Raw genomic sequence first — 17,773 nt, 5'->3', positions numbered from 1 at the left:
GTCACAGACACCCAAGCAGCTTTACTGTTACTGGTCTAGTGAGAGGAAGCTAAAAGGGTAGTTGCAGAAAAGATTTTTTAAAAATAGCTGTTAAGGGGTGGACTATTTGGACAGGCATTCAACTCACCTAACTTTGGACATGTAGAAGTTAGGTTCCAAGTTTACCTTGAGAATCAAAGTAAGGAGAGGTACCTCCAGACATTAAATTACCTTAAATTAAATTAAATTACCTTTAAGTAAATGAAATTATTAGTAAGACAACAGATTTTGGAGGTACTGTTTCTGCCCCATGGCCTACAGAGGCTTTTTGTCTAGACTTTAGATGGCTAATGTTGGGTGAGTTAAAATCCATTCTTGGAATTGGAAATATCCCTTTTCCTCACTGAGATCAGCCAGCCATGGAACACACAAAGCAAACTCCCTTTTGCAGAAAGCAAGCCTTTAAAAAGAATTTCTTTATATTACTTTCCAAACCATTAAAAAAAACCCACTTGGAACATCTTCTGAACTTAAATATATTTAGGTATTTATTTCTAACTTACAAAGATAATACTTTCTTTTTACTGCCTTCAGTTAAAAATCAATGACTGTTCACTACAGTGTATGAATAAATCAGTTAGTGCTCAAACAATAGGGTGCATCCCTCCTGTGGCAGATTCAAAAACTGTTTACCCCCAAACAACAGGGCCCAGCAGGAGGCACCACACAACTTTACAGACATTATTATTACACCTAGAAACACAGAAATAGTCAGTAGTCAAGGGGAAAAAACCTCAAAAAGCACTGATAGGTGACATCTGCTACCAATACCGCTCTCCAACAGCGCAGAAACACTGACATAGGTAAAGGCTAGAAAGTGTCTCATTCTAATAAACACCTCTCACCGTGTAGCAGAAGGAAACTATTCAAGCAGATGACTTTACTTTCTAACTGGAAATATTTCAGTTGGCTCCAAAGGGTCTGCTTAGACACCACTAAATCCTTTGAATAACAGCTACTTCTCTCTTCTCAGTTTCCACACCAGCACACAGCATAGCCATATCTAGGTGACAAGCAATACTACCTTTCTGGGTTCCCTGTAAGGGACTATTCACAGATAATAGTTCTGCTTGGTTATTTGTCTCTTCTCATGAATCAGGCCATCTGTTCAACTGTACTGAAGAATGACATAGGTGAGCAAAGAATTAGAAGTTCTATAGATACCTTGAGATGCAGTTCTCAACAAATCCATCATGACTGAATCTGCACCTTTTGTGTACACCACGACTTTGTTGGAGACTGGATGTCGAACCACCACTGACATCCTTTTCCGCACTGAATCAAAAGGCAGGATATGCAAAAGCTGAAACGTTAAAGATCCCAGACCTGCGAAGTCCACAGTTACTTGATCTGGAGTCCTGGACTGTAAAATACATTTATAAGCCCTAGCAGCATGAACCAAGGCAGCTTCATCTGGACTCTCAGCTTCATAACATAGTTTAGGTAAGGCAGACACTTCAATAGATGATGCGGCATCGTTGTGTTCACAGCTAGCAGCTACATTCACTGTACCTAGTTCTTGAGGCACTTGGGAATTTTCTGGGCTGTCAGTATCGTGAGGCTCAGCAGCCCTTTGAGCAGCTCCATCCAAAGCAGGTGAAGCCAGTTTCATTCTGAAAATAGACAGTTTGCTCACAAAACTATTGGGGCTTTCAGATGATGACTCTTTTACACTTGGAAGTGGGGAGGAACTTAGTCTCCGGACTGACAACCTCTGGAACATCTGCCTGATTTCCTCAAGCGATTTAATAGGCATCCTACCCAGCGAAGAGTGTCTCATCTGGAACAGAACAGTTAGAGAAAGCATTTATATTAAGTTCTTCATATTTTATTACATTAAAGAAGGACAGCTTACAAACTATGTATGTTTTTTAATGAATGTAGTATTTTAAAATTTACCATGAGTTCGATTGCTTGTATTAAAGATGGCCAGCTGAATTAAACATATAACCATATGAGTACACTAAACACCTTCTGTCAGAGCTTCGTTATTCAAACCAAAAGAATTGTAAAAATACTTCAGATCTGAAAACTGTACGCATTCCAAGTTTGATTCATGACTCCATGTAGTACTTCTCTTTAGAACTGTTTCACTAATGAAACAGTTAGTATGACATTCTAACTTTTAAAAGTTGTGGCAAATGGAACTAAACACTTTAATTCTTGTTCTGAATTAGCAAGATACTTGTGAAGAAAAAACCAGCTCCATACCCCTCACAGTAACTAGCTACAACTACTGTTAAAAATACAGTACCTTATCAATACTTTTTTAATGTCTGAATTTAAAACAAAAGACAGTTCCCTTCTCATCAATGTTACAAAATAATTGGCTTACTGTTATTCATAACGGTTAGGCAGCTAATAGCTTACAAACAAGGAACAAGGCATGCAAGGCTGACATTCATTTCTCATTATTGGTGAAGAGTTAAGAATGAGTTATCACGAGGAAGCATGTTCTCCTTTGCCACTGAAAAGCATAAAGTAAGGAGAGACTCTGGCTTCAGTTCTACCGCAACTGCACGCAAGTTGTAATGTGTCTCTATTCAGCATCACGGAAATAGAGACTAGGAACAGCCTTTCATCACCTCTCCCTAAGGCAATACTGAAACCTTCCGTGGCCTTGAGCTCTTTCAGGTCATTCCCTAATCGTGAACTCAGAAACCTCATGCCACATTGCCCCTCCCAACCTACCTACTAGTGACCTGGAGATCTTCTCCCCTGCTAGCAAGTCATCCAGAAATATTATTCTCAAAAACCCAAGAATCCCGCCTGTATATTTTTCTACATCACCTTTAAGGAATGGCTGATTAGTAACTATGAACACAGCTGCCCCATCCACACATGGACCTGTAGGCTGCCTACTATGCTTTCTGGGAATGCCTGGAAGCACACTAAAATACCAGGCTTATTTCTGCATAGGAGGTACTTTCTACTCCACAGGATACCTTTTGTGAATGTCTCCAGCCATGGCTACAGGTTCACTGCCTAGATGGACACCAAAATCTAGTCCTGCACGTCATAAACATTTTTTTCAAAAGACAAAGTCAACAAATGGAAATCACCAGGGGATGGGGGGGAAGGAAATCAAAGCTGAACTTGGGAACTATCCTGCAATACAGTCAAAACTGGTAAAAGATGGGGTTATGAAAATCCCACCCTGAAAAAAAAAAAGATTTGAAAAAGATAGTAGTATCTTTAAATCAATGTTAGGTTGTGTGCTCTGAAAACAGCAAGTGGTCTCAGGAAGACAAACACACTCCAGACCATTAAACCATGACAGTCTAGCAAATGCACTGTACATTCACGGTGAGACCACTTTATGTCATACTGCAATGCATTTTTTCTTCAGATTATTACACATATGTAACTTGATCTTCCATACTTTTGATGAAACTCTATTTGAATAGTCAGGGAACAGGTAAGAGCACTTTCAGTTCCAATATTCTGGGAGTCTTCTAAGATTATTCTCATCTTTCAGCCAACAATAACGTATTTGTAAAGGTAACCTGAGTGTTAGGGTACTCTTAAAGGAAGCTATGCACATGTCTGGAAAAAGATAACTAGAACATAGAAAAATCACAATTGCCGTTTAATATCAAAATTTGTCTTGTAAAAGTTACAAACAGTCTATACACAGAAGCAAAAATATTGAAGCCAAGTTTTTCTGCATCAGAAAAACATTACCAGCATTATATTACAAATTAACTCATTGCACTCCATGGGTTTACAGTAATTCCCTTCTTTCTAACAGGACAAACCAACAGAGGAGAAAAGGGTAATTTTTTAAATGTCAGTTCATTATTTTTTCCTTTTGTAATCAAACCAAAGAGAGCTCATTTATTTATGAATATGGCCAAATAGTCAAAAATAAGGCCTTCTTACCTTATGACGTGGCTGATTGGGGACTGAAACTACAACAGTATTACAGATTGAGAGAGCAAGAAAGAAGTCAGTGATGTACATTGCCTCCAAAGACAACCTGCTGCTGGCTTCTTCTGATTGTTGATAGGAATGAGAAGAAATTTGACTGAACTTCTCCAGCAGTTGTGCGTCTGGTACAACATCCGTTTCCTATTGATGAAATGAATAAAACTTTCCATTAGGATATAAGCTTAATCCAGTCTCTGGAGGTTAAATCAGTTACAGATGAATGAAGTGCAGAAGCTCATACAACTTCCTTCCTCTCAGATGCTGAGTTGGTTATACTAGGAAATAGAGGAACACTCTAGCATCTTCACTGCCTTGTGCTAGCCCATTGAAAATGGCAAACTTCATGCCCAGACAGGTAAACAGTAGAGCTTTCGTTCATAGATACTTCAACAGAGATTAAATATGATGAATGCTATTTAGACACCTTCAGGTACAGAATCAGAGTTTTTACCTCTCATAGCCTCCAATAAATATTGGTCATCTACATATTTCCTATTAAAAACAAAAGAAAATGCTAGAAACCTCTTAAAACAAAAGAACAAACTGTTACTAAGATGAAGCTGGTCATTTTAGCTGGAGTGATCACGGACTCACAGCAGCAAGAACCAAAGCATATACCTGTGTGACCCAACGAACATCTGCAACATCAGCTGCAAATAGGATGCAGGCAAGCAATCATGGGAGGCTCTGGTTTTGATGGAAGAAAGAAAGGATTTCTTAAATGACAAGCACTCTGATCAAATGGGGGTAAAAAGATATTCCTTCATGAGTTACTTCAGAAAATTAGCATCAAAACCAACAGCTTTTACTTACAATGGGGCTGCTGAAAGCAACATGTCCTGAGTGGGGACCATCACCTGCTCCATCTTCCCTTCCTAATGCAGGGTAACTACCAGACAACTGATTCAAAGATTTTCTGTTCAAAGGTTCATTCACAGCTCTGCAGTTGTGCCCCCGCCATTTTGACATATGGGTCGAAGAGCCACACTGATGATCAGCTGAATCCTCATCCTCTGAATCCATCTCTTGATAGGATTCCAACCTCTTTGCTATGGAAAGGGAAACAAAATTACTGTTCCACAAGCAAAAAGAAACTTGTCTAAAACACTGCCTGGAGGTTCAGGAAACAAAATTTTAAAGTAAGGAATTTAGTCTATAGTTAAGAATAATCCACCATTTATGAAAATAAAACCCATAACAAGCCATCACACTGACTTCCCATTTGGGACACCGCACTTCAAGAGCAACATTCCACTGGAGTGAATCCAGAAGAGGGAGCAAGAATGATCAGGGTTCTAGACAACATGAGCCGCATGGAAACAGTAAAATAAGCTGGAGTTACACAGCCTCCAGCAGGGCACATTGATGGGAGCTAAATAATAGTCTTCAAGTACATGAAGGGCAATTGCACAGAGAAAGGAAACAGCCTGTTTTCTATGCACACTGTCGGTAATAGAAGACACAACGGTCCTATATTGTGGCAAGACAGACTCAGGCTAGATATCAGCAAAACTGTCAGAGAAGACATGACATACTAGAACAGAATGCCTAGGAAAGCTGTGAATTGGTCATCCCTGGAGGTCCTGAAGAAACAACAAAAAAAAATATTCATGAAGAATGATAGCAACAACTCTGCCTTAGGCCAGAGAAATGGGACCAGATCACCTCCTGATATGTTTTCTAGCCTAATTATTTTATGATGGATCAGGATTGTATGCCAGTGGTTTGACAAGTAGAGCTTCTAGCAGGAACTCATTGAAACTATGTTTCTTATCATCTCTGTATTGGACACCCCCTCACACACACATACACATTTTCTGAGCATTTAACTGAAAAGCAGGTTCCAATAATAAAACTTTGTATTGACATGTCTAACATCTTTGCACCAAGGATATAAATGCAGTTCTGTGCCAGGAACACAAATCTAGCCAGGAACATCAGTGGTGTAAAGAACCTCTGTAGCAAATGGAAACACGCCTATGCTATCATGTGCTTGTTGAGAACATACCCAAGTGTTTACACTGGAGTTCTGGGACAGTGTTTGACCACATGCAAGAGGCTGCAATCTCAATCCAGACAGCACTGGATCACTGTAGGCTATTCAGCTTTCAAGCTGTTACCTGTCACTGTGAAAACAGCATGCAATGAGCATACACCAGCAGTTCAATGTCTGCATCCACTGACAGCATGGAAAAACTGTTCTGAGAGCTGTGCATTGCCTATTTATTCCACTAAAGTGTGAATACAAACAATGGCATCCTAGGAAAAAAACAATATTAACATACAGACATCTCCTGCCACACCACTAATTCCCTATTTTTTTCTTATTTAAAGTGGCAGCTACCGTACAGGAAAGAAGTGAAAAGTGGGACATTATTCTATTTTATGCGAATGGAAAACCTATCCACAGTTCAGAGTCCCAAGCTCTGGTGCTCAAAATGAGATGGAAATAGGTTTATTATGTCACTTTTGAGTCCTCTTCCTCCTAGCCAAAGCCATTTTCCTATGTTCAGGAAATGAGATACTGGATCTGCTAGCCTGTTAAGTTCTCCTTATTTCCTGTTGTCTTCTCTTTCTGGAATGTAAATGAAAGCCTCCGGTCCCTCATCCTGCCATTCTGATGAGTCCAAGGAAAGCAGGGAGACCAGAGCTTACACCTTCCTTGGCAGGCCATCTCCCTGATGTCAACACAAATTTAATAAAACAGTTGTTTTAAAAAAAAAGATAGATGGGAATGTAATAAACTGTGGCTCTCCACAACTACCAAATATAATATTCCACATGTGGTATTGATACCTTTTACCAGAAAGCAGCAACAGTGACTTAGTATGTGTTTGCAGAGGCAGGTTTGGACAACACAAGCCCATTCCACCATGCTTCCAGGCTGTTGAGAAGCCTGCATGCTCTGTCTGAAGTAACATCATGTGCCACCACTACACTGCTCTGCTGCCACAGTCTAAGAGGCACATGTTACTTTAGACAGCACACTGCATGGGGGCACCTATATGAAGGATTATACTGAATCACAGTCATTGCTGTTGTGTGCTTCCCTCATGTGCACTCCTTTACCCTGGGCAATACGGATATAAATACAGAAATATATGTACAGACTTGTATGCAAAAGACTGTACGTCTTGCACTGCAACTCTTACTATATGTAGCAGGAGCCTTGCAAATAGCAGCTCTGTGCAACTGAACAAATGTAAAACAGGACTGAAACACAGGACCTCTAACATTTTTCAAACTGATTTTCAGGGCTCACATAATTTCTAGATTTGTTAGGAAGAAGCATATGCTTACCCTCCCAAGTGAAAGACAGGGCGCAGCAGGAAATAATTATAAACATAATTAGCACACTAATCTTTTTGGAAGATAACTCTAAGTGAACTACTAGCAGAAGTAAGTGGTATACTTTCCCTGGCACAATGAGATCTGGATCAGCCACAGCTACACCATTCACACTACTCTTTGGTTTATCTCTTCTGAAATACTTTTCCTTCCTTTAGAAAACGCTCTGAAAATATATTCTACTTTTTATTTAAGTTGTTCATTCACCAAGTTCGAAACTTAAAAGTATTTCTTCTCATTTTGCTGTTGTCACCCTTCCCAGTATAATTATGCAAAGCCAAAGAAGCACCTGGACACCCGCACCATAAAATTTTCAAAACACGTGCAGAAATCACTGTAAAAACGGTTTGTAACCATCTGCTCCTGTGACACAGCAGAAGAAGCGCTGAACTGATTCATTGCTGCGGCCAGCAGGGTGTGCCTTTTGCTCGTAGTTGTGAGCAGTTCTATCTGGCAGCAAAACCACCAAAACCACAAAGGGGGGATTAATACACAGCTGTGCTTCATGTGTCCACCTGTCAGCACCTCACCTTTGATCTCCTGTGGAATACTTGCATTGCCCACCAGCAAGACAGCAAATGTTTGCAGCCACTAGTACTTACATACAGTAACGGTAATAAAAACTTTGTGGTTTTATCTAATTAATAAAATAGCTAATTGAATCAAAGACTTCATGTCACTCTACCCAATTTTCTCTTGTGTCTGGAGTTGTATCTTCTCCTGCCTCCCTGAAGGCTTCAAGTAGGCTCTCATGAAATGTATATTGAAAGATGCTACACTATTAGACAACGAGGCAGCAACTATTCAGTAACATCGCTCGTTGACTTTTTGGCTAACAATAAACAGGTGTGTAAGATATAAGTAAGAATACAAAAGTCATTATTTTTGATGGAGGTACTCATCTTTGCAGCCTTAACACACACATGTACACACATCTGCTTGACTTGTACCTTAACATTACTGTTAAAGCTCTGACTTCAGCATGTATTTTATTTGGGTTACTGTATCCTCAAGGGCAACAAAAAGTACGTCAAATCTGAGCCTTAAGATATACCGCATAAAGGTGGTACACTGCTATGGCAGTCAACAGGATGTTTGAACCCTAAAATGCTAGGGAAGCATTGGCACTCTAGTTAAAAAAAAAAAGAGAGGAAAGACTAGATGGGCAATTTTCCAATGTTCTGGGTTCGGAATATTGCAAGGAGAGAAGCAAAACACAGTAGGTATTACTTCTTCCAGAGTGAGTAAAAAACATTTTGTTTGTGGTATCAAATAAGTTGGAACTTAACTAGCTGCAATGCAGCACCTTACATACAGCCTTCAAGTCTCTTAACACACTATATATGAAGGGATCTAAATAATAGGGGAAGATGCATGACTATTAGTAGGATAAGTCTGAATTCATACCTTCTGTGAGTGTGTATTGCCACACAAACCTCATGAAGTCCACTGGACCTCTATCAAAACTTTCAGCTTCTCTGAGAAGAGACAAATGACCCATTGTGAACACAGGTGTAGTGTCTTACCATTTTCCTCATGGCAATACTCCTGTCCTGCAATGCTGCATCTCCGAAAAACCATCTTATTTTCAGTAAGGGTTCCAGTCTTGTCAGAGAAGATATACTGAATCTGGCCAAGGTCTTCAGCAATATTCAGTGCTCGACACTGAATTGTTGAGTCTGTTTTCTCATGGTAAAAATCAATGTCATTCTGTATTAAATAAATTTGTCCCAATTTGACAATTTCAATTGAAACATAGAGAGAAATTGGGATCAAGACCTATCAAAATAAAACATGGGGATTAAATAAAACCAAACTCTTTGGCCAGTTACAAGCATGAAGTAGCTCTACTGAAGCCAAAGAGTTACTTCGAGGATATAAATGAGATCGGAATATGACCCATGTTCAAAGCAGACCAAAGTTACCTGTAGTAAAATGATCATTGTCCAGAACATATTGAATCCTGCTAATATTGGAGGAATCAATTTCCCATCTGGCTCAGGGATGTTAAAAAAAGGTATTTCCGAATACCTACTTAACCAAATTCCATGACCTTGAAAACAAAAACAAAAGAAAGTGAGTCAGTTGTATGTAAACTGTATCACAGCTCAGGGTCATGGTGTTAGCTGTTATACTCTTCTTTCTAAGCTTTTAAACTACCATTTTCTGTCTTGAGTTTTTCCTCAGCAGGAACCCCATTAAAATTAAGTAAGTATCAATGCACACATGAATAAATACCTTACATGCATTTCTATCAACAGCACATCTCAGAACTAAAGGAATACTAACTACACTTGATAAACACTTTTTTTTTAACCCTCTGGCAATTAATTGTATTATCCTTGCTTGTCCAGGTTTTAGTTAACCTGTGAACACCATGTCATCATTATTAAGTGTAGTCTGGAGAAGTTTTTTTAAACATGTTTTAAACACCTTTTTGATTTGTCATAAAAGTTAGTCTGTTTACATTTACTCAAGCTCACTATTTAACCAATCCCTAGTCACACTAGGCCTCTCCCCACAATGCTGTACATGCACCTTATGTTACCTGAAAAATCCTAAGAGAAAGTAGGAGTTTTGCAGAGCAATTAGTGAGAGAAAAGAGAAATGAATCAGAGAAACAGGTTCCAGACCTAAGAACTTGCACCAGGAACATACTTCTTGACCACACTCCAGATTAAACATGACAACATGAACTAAAACCCGGCAGCATCCCCAACTGCTGGGGAATTACACATGGATAAAGGCAGTTTCCGAGATGGGCTGTTAAAATGAATCAGCCCCAGAATAAAATACTAAGCATTGTAGGCTGAGAGAGGAAAATAGCAGGAGTCCGCCGATTCTCACTTACCTATTGCACCAGTTAAACACATCAAAATTAGAAGCAGAACACACCAAAGAATATCAGTGTTAACTTTTCTTTCCAATTTACTGCGCTTGTAATGAGGGCCACTGTTATTCAGCATGGCTTTGGTTTCATGACCTGTAACCACAACACAGGTTGAAATTCTCTAATAGCAGGTATCAGAACCGCAAGTGCTTTATGTTTCTAAAGCTCTGGGAAACAGGACATTTCTGTTAACTAATATTTGAACAGAGATTATAAATACAAGCAAACTAATGGCTCCTACAATATATGAAACCTGTCCTAAAGAAAACTGAACAAGCTAAACCAAAATCTGTCACATACACATTAACTTTTATACTGTCAATAATATTCCTTCCTATAAAAACAATCTTATTCTTGATGTTTTCTATATTATTTCTCATATTTTCTACAAAATCCTGCACCTGCATTACAACTATCTGGCTGGATACATCATATTGATTAGTTTAAAAACCTCTGCCCTTTGATACAGAACACTGAAGAACAGCACTAGCTTCCATTCTGGACCAGAAAAAAATCCTAAGCAAGCCACGCATCTCCATGTCCATTTCAAAACCTGGGTTTACCATCACAACTAACAGTTGAAGACAAGGATCTGTTCACACAGAACAGAGCTGGCCTCCCATGAGTAATCAGGACACATAACTCTTATCTTGTTTACAAAGCAATCTGTGAAAGCCAGGGTGGTTCACTAACCTGCATATACCACTATGCCTACAACAGCTTCTGTGTTTCTTACTGTGCATCCTCGGAGCAGTAAGTTTTCCTTGCTGAGGCCCACTCGATCCTTGTTTGAATGCTCACTGAAAAAAAAACACATTACTTCGGCTGTAGGACTCCAGCAATTACCAGTCAGGCTTTGCAAAACCATTAGGGAGCAGATTTCCCAAAGAAGCTGCTAGTCGCTGACTGCCATTCTGCCATTCCTGATCAGGCTTTTCAAAAGAATGGGGTAACATGCTTGCAGATCACCTTTGAAAATCCAGGCATGTAGGTACTGTATTGAAATTTTTTTGTGTTTACAAGCCTGGCATTTGCCAGCTGGCATATGAGAAGTAGGCAACACTATTGAAAAGAGCTCAAGACAAGTCTGAAAGCCTACGACTTCTACTTGGATTGCCAACATCAGAAAAAATGCGAACAAAATACAAAATCCCATTTTAAATATACTGTGAGCATCGTTACTCCTGTGGCATACTTTCAGTGCAGGTAGGCCCACTGTTTGTCAAGGTGTTTCCTCAGAAACTAAAATTTATATACATTTATTTCTCTTTTCATATTTCTAATGTGTCAGTGCCCACAGGGAAGAATATAGATTTTATAACTCTCAAAAACTGAAAATCAGTCACCCCATGAAATAGTATTTTGTTTTCCTACTGTCTATAGAAAATCATAAACCCATAAGAAGAAAAGACACAGATAGGCACATTGGTCAAAAGAAGTTTGATCAAGTCACTGATGGTTACACAAAACAAATCGGAGTAGGAGAGGAAGCCAGTCCTTCCCATTTCCAATTCTGAGCAATGCAGATTGTCCCATCAGGCCACTGTCCAGACCAAATACTGTAGATATCATGTTATTAAGAGCAGATTTGAAACAGCTATTTCAAATATGGAATACATAATTGCAGAACAGCCTGAACTAAGATGTTGCAAATGTTTAATACAAAATAAAAAGCACTAGTGGGCTTTCCCAGTTCACAATCTGCTGCTCAGAAAGCCCTTCTGGAGCTCTGTCTGTTGGGCTGCACTCAGAAATGCAGTGGTGCAAACTGACCTCTATACATGTTGTCATTATTTTTTAAAGCAAACATTACAAGCTCTCTGAAAATTAGTAACAGCACCAAAGCAAATGACAATAGTTCAAAGAACCACCAAGCCTACTTACACAAAGCCTCGGAAGCAACTGAGGTCGTTGTTAGGACTTTCACATTCTATTCTACTGGAAAATTTTTCTGGATCAATTTCAGAGACCTAAAGCCATAGCAAAAAAAACCCAGAGAATTCAGACAAAATATGATGGAACTTAAAAACATCATAAATTCATAGGTTCAGGTATTACTATCTAACAATTTAGCTTCAAAACTGTAAGTTGTTGGTGGTGTTGATGATCTGCTACCCAGTGTAAATCAGACTTACACAGCATGGAAGGACTTCCTAGCAAATATCAAACCCTGGCAAGTATCAGTTGAATTGCTGATATTTTGAGAACACTGGAGAGGAGAAAATGAGTGGAAGAGTGAGAAGGAAGAAAAGAAATGCAATAAAAACATCTGAAAAGCAGAGATTTCCCATAGGTTTTTTTCATTATAAGGAAAAAAAAAAAGAGGCACTATCTTCCCTGCAAGCAGAATTTCTTCCAAACAGCCACTGTTTCCGATACCATGACCAGGATGCTATCTGTGCTAACACAAAGGAAGTGGGTAGAACTTTTTAATGACGTTGAGCCTTACCAGACCAAAGAAAGGGCTGTTATGAAAGACTAGAAGTACATGTTGCGAATAAAGAGCAGGTGAGCTCTTCAGTGAAAAGCCAAGCAGAACAAATATCCTTTATTAATGAAGAATGAAACCTGACAAGAAAAGAAAAACCAAAAGGCCTTATCTTTGGAATTGCCTGCAATTGCACTTGCAATTTAATTTCAATTAATGGCATATGAGTGTGCCTCTAGTATAACAAAGGCTAGCCTCTGGTATAACAGAGCTGTTTCCAAGCTGAGTACCTTCCACTAACTCTTTGGCAAGTCATTTGTCCTGCTCTTTAGAAAAAAAAGAATGACCAATTTAAGGTTTCAAACTCCAAGGATAAATCTGTAATTCACAGGTGTAACTGAATACATCTACATAATTACAGGTCTCTGAGAAGGCTGCACTCCCACAGTTGGGTGACTTCACACTGGCAGAATAACAACTGTGAGGTTAAAACACAATCCTGCAAGTAGAATTTGAAACTCAGAAGACATAATATTAACACATACTTTGTTGGCTTGATTAAAAAAATTTCTTTGCTATGTTTTGCTGTATTGATTTGTTGCACTGTATTAACCTGAAGTCAATGTGTACACAGTCTTAGACAGACAGACACCTTCAGTCTCTTTGTAAATTTAATTAACTATGAAAGACCTCTCTCTCCACTGACCTTTCTCATGTTTACTTGTACAGGAAGTACAAAATTTCTGTAAAATGTTAGACAGTATAATTGATTCACGCTTTTCAAGCATTTCACATTGTACAATGATTACATAAAAAAGAGCACAAATAGAATAAGAACTACCCCCAAAAGGAAGTAAAATAGCCAAAGCAGTCTATTCTTTTTTCCTACAGCCTGGAAACTGTCTACAGATATGTATTTCTGGTGAAAGCATCTTATTTTTGATGGACAACTAAACCATTTGACTTGGTCAAACAATTTGTAATAGCAGTGAAGGTGTTAGTAGGTGCTTCTTGCAATATACCTTGAAATAGCAACCACAGAAACTCGGGGTGTAACCTATAGTGGGCACTGAAGTTATGTCTACGCTCTGCCAGTATAAAACAGAGGTGACAAAAACTATGTCCAAAAGCAGGTATCTTGATATGGGCACTCAGATCTTCCTGGACTATACGTTTATGGTCTATATTTCTTCATTATAATCTTAACTTTGACAAAGCAAATATTGAGAGTAGAAGATTTTGCACCTTATTTCTTGAGATGCTTTCCTATGTTTCCTGGCACAAAAGAGAAGATTTTCTATGGCAGAATTAAAATTACTTGGATTTTGTGTAAAGGTCCCTAAAGAAGGGGGACAATAAAGATGGAAACTCAGTAAGGTAGCCAGGAGTGACAGGCCCTGCATCAGACTCTCTCACTGGAATGGGGAGAGAGGCAGCTTCCCAAGGCCATGCCTGCTGCTTTGGCTGTGCTGTGCTCCTGACAAACTATATGGTTTGATAACATGGTATGGGAATGAAGTGGGTGCATGACCAAGGTGGAAGAGAAGAGCTGGTACCTCCTTTCATCAGCTTGCCTTCTTAGGCTGCCTGGAAGAAAAGGACAGCACTTTCCTTTCCACTAGGTTTCAGGATGCCGCAGCTAGGACTGGATTCAGTCATTGACCATGCAGGCTAAGAAGGAACTGACCAGTGCAGTTCTGTGGCCTCTCTTATAACGTAACAGGAAATACTCACTGCTCACAGTGCCTTAGTGCTAATGGCATATTAGCTTCTCCACCCTAGTGAACCTGTGCTTGGTTCAACTAACCATATGAGGTGTGGAAGTAAAAGGATATTAATCCCTTCTCAATGGAAAGCAACATTTGAGTATCTTGAAAGCAACAAAGCAATGTCAGTTTGTTCACTAAATAGCTCATTATCCTCAGGGAGCAGGTCCTCAGCTGTTTTGTGTAGCTCTCTATGAATGTCAAGATGGTTGGAGACACTGTGTTCTGTGCCTTGTTACCCACTATTACCTAAGAAGCCTCGAGTTTCTTTCCCAATTTCTTTCCTGTTGTCATTTAAGCATTTAAAAAAAAAACAACCTATCCTAAGTGGCCAAAACATAAATTTTACTACAAGAGTTTCAGCTCCTGTTTCATGCTTTAATTTTGCCTTGCCTTCTCTTAAAGGAATCCCAAGTGCAAGAACAGATGCCCCACTGATAACCTTTTTCATTGTGTTTCTACTTGCTCAGTCACAAAGAAGCAGGACATAACATCCTTGCAAATAGGTTAAGTCTTTTTAGTCCTTGTCTTCAGATGTTCTTTAATTTGATGTGGTTTATTCCTATTCTTCTGAGCTTAAGAAACAGAGATGTCAGGCAGTCAGCCTCTTATATAGCACTACCAGAGTCTATTCAGCCTGAGTTTATAAGGACAAAGCCTCTCGCTGAAACTCAGCTGGCGGGGCACTAGAGATCTGTGAAGTTGACCATGGCTCTACATTCAGAAACCATACAGTCCTGACAAGAAGACTCTATAATGACTTTTTTTTTTTTTTAATTTGAGGACAAAAATGAACAGTCTTGAATGGTGAAGGAATTGTCACTTTTTCTGGACAGTATGACTCTTCCTAGCATTTTGGTGCAAGTTTTCTGGAAACAGAGAAAACAGTCTCTTTCTTGAGTGAGACTGAATTCAGACCTTGGTAGCAGGAGCTGGTATGAGATCAGGGCCACCTCAGTATGATGTAAGCCTGTAGAACTATTTGAATTTTGCCTTGCATAATGATATGTATATACAGAAAGATCAAACAGTCATTTCTGCCTTATTGTTTTAAGATTAAATAAAGAAAAAAAATTAAAAAATGCATGTCACTGTAAGGGGTAAGAAACAGCTTTGTTCACGGATATCACATCATGCCTTTGGTATTACCATACTCGCTAAGTAACAGGGGAGTCTTAATGCACAACAAGGTACTCCTCATCACTTCCTCACCACTGCTGACAATCCAGAGGCAGTTCAGGTAATTTTATCTCCAGAGTCCATAACAGTCTGTTATTATGGACAGTACCGAGTCTCCCGGCTGTTGTTTTCAGCACAGTGTTTCAGCAGCAGAACTCAGCACCAGGTGTGCTGAAGATTGCAGAAATGCCAGGATTCTTTGTTCTTTTGACATCATCTTCTTTGGGCCAGCCTCCAGCATTCTGTCTGCTAGGTATAATACTAAGTATTGTTTGGAGGTAAAAATACATTTGCAATATGAAAAAACAGTGAAAGAAAGAAGATAGTATCTGTTCCTCTCTCTAGGTCTTTATACAGCATAGAACTCCCCTCTAAAAAATTCCGATTTCTCACTCATAACATGATATGCACCGTAAATGACTTTTTGACATTTACCTTAATAGTTATTTTTACTGGGTTGCATTACTTGAAACAGATCGATCTCTCTCTGGGTTAAGTGAACGCACAAAGATTTGCTCCAAAATAACTCAAGCAACAAATTAGAACTATGTTACCTAGTTATTTTGTTTTCAGATGGGGATTGCTGAGCTATCAAGAATTAGGCAACTAGAGGACTGGGTTGTTTGGGTTTTTTTAGTTGACCATCTGTCACATCAACTTTTTTACACCACTAGAAATGCACAATTATCACCTGCTCTGAATATCCTCTCACCACCTGCCTCTGCTTTAGATTGGTTTCTCCATCAAGGCTTGCCGTTTCAATGTAACAGATCCCATCCAGGTCACTAGAATATAACAGCACCATGTCAGCAGGAATTATTTCATTACGTGAGAGCCGGATGAAGTCCCCAACATTGACATTTTTCCAGCATTCATCTATGTATTTCTTCTCCTTCCTGAAATACATATAAAAACAGTAATTTTTTACAAATGCATAAACTGAAAGTTCAGAGAAACACAGTGTAACTAGAAAATTACTCTAATAGTTAATTTATGCTTCCAAGTCATTAAAAAACCGCTGATGAGATAGTCTATTAGCTGAAGGTGAATATAATTACAAAGAATCAGCTCTGGGGTCCAAGCCCTGTTTTTCTGGGAATTACATTCCAGGCACCCTCCCAGAATATTTTAGCTCTATTTAAAATTCAGCCCTCTTGCTTCCTGTATTTTCATTATTCCAAGAAAGCAAACAGTGTTTTCAGGATTTCTCTTTGGGTCACACTTTTTCTTGCAACTATGCAACCAAGAGCAGCAAATCTTCTTCCCTTCTGATAGGGTCTTTCAAAAATGTCTGTCACCAAAGATGATGAACATCTACCAGTAAGCAAAGAATATTCAGCAACCACTTCACTGATGCTCTGAATATAAATACTTGTATTTGCAGACTTTTAAAATATCCTTTCTATTAATTTTGAACATAAGGTACCAAGACTCTATAATACTCAAGGAAGTCAATAAAAGCTCAGGCCCATCAGCATTGAGTTGAAATTCTTTATTAATATGAAATATCCAGGCGTGACATATGTAAGTTTGAACTGTTTTCAACTTTCCATTTATAGCTGCTGTTCTGTCCTCAGCTGAGATGAAGAATCTTCCTTTTATGTAATCACAGCAGTTTATTGCAAACACAATCAGATTTAGAGTGGTGAATAAGATGCAAGGTCATAAGCAACAAGGAGTGCTTGATGAGCTAGCCGGAGGCACACAGCAGTAGGCTACTGCAATATGGGTGATGAAACACACCTACAGTTGCTGTTACAAACACTGCACAGGTCTGCATGCAGTACGTTTTTGTACGAACTATTACTGCCCTCAGCGACTGCCTGGCTTTTCTGCATTGCACAGACTAACCCTAGAGCTATGTTTAAAGAGAGGAGCATGTACTCTCCACAGTCTTTGTTTCTCCATCATCCAGGTTGGGGTATAGTCCAGGCTGTGCTAAGGCTGTCTTCCACGCTGTGCTTCCTTCCCTGGATCTCATTCTAAGCTGGCCGAGAAGCACGCTCACACTGAGGAGTTAGGAAGTCCACCTAGCTTCTACAGTGCAGACAAGCTAACAAGTTTTGCAACATGACCACTGTGTGTAGACTGGCACTTACCTACCAGCTTTAATCAAAGTGCTAGCTATGTAAAATGTTTCTGATAAATACTGAGATAGAAGCAGACACTTCTAATGACAAAGAAAGTATCAGA

At 39.2% G+C, this 17,773-nt stretch overlaps 1 protein-coding gene across 2 annotated transcripts in view; it reads right to left on the bottom strand.

The window, feature by feature from the left end:
• Nucleotides 1-17,773, bottom strand: part of ATP10D (ATPase phospholipid transporting 10D (putative)) — a 52,713-nt gene that overhangs the window by 17,917 nt on the left and 17,023 nt on the right. The window contains exons 4-12 of one of the 2 annotated variants that reach the window (XM_076336200.1): nt 16,272-16,476; nt 12,092-12,177; nt 10,901-11,007; nt 10,169-10,300; nt 9,243-9,370; nt 8,844-9,096; nt 4,783-5,018; nt 3,922-4,110; nt 1,204-1,819 (exon numbers count right to left, since the gene is read on the bottom strand). In XM_076336200.1, coding sequence (XP_076192315.1) covers nt 1,204-1,819; nt 3,922-4,110; nt 4,783-5,018; nt 8,844-9,096; nt 9,243-9,370; nt 10,169-10,300; nt 10,901-11,007; nt 12,092-12,177; nt 16,272-16,476 — 1,952 coding nt within the window. The remainder of the gene's footprint in view (nt 1-1,203; nt 1,820-3,921; nt 4,111-4,782; nt 5,019-8,843; nt 9,097-9,242; nt 9,371-10,168; nt 10,301-10,900; nt 11,008-12,091; nt 12,178-16,271; nt 16,477-17,773) is intronic. The other variant, XM_076336201.1, reaches the window with a different exon arrangement.

Source organism: Aptenodytes patagonicus, chromosome 4 (assembly GCF_965638725.1).
Source record: "Aptenodytes patagonicus chromosome 4, bAptPat1.pri.cur, whole genome shotgun sequence".
Classification (NCBI taxonomy): Eukaryota; Metazoa; Chordata; class Aves; order Sphenisciformes; family Spheniscidae; genus Aptenodytes; species Aptenodytes patagonicus.
Note: the sequence above shows the minus strand (reverse complement) of the source record. Positions and strands in the feature narration are given on the sequence as shown.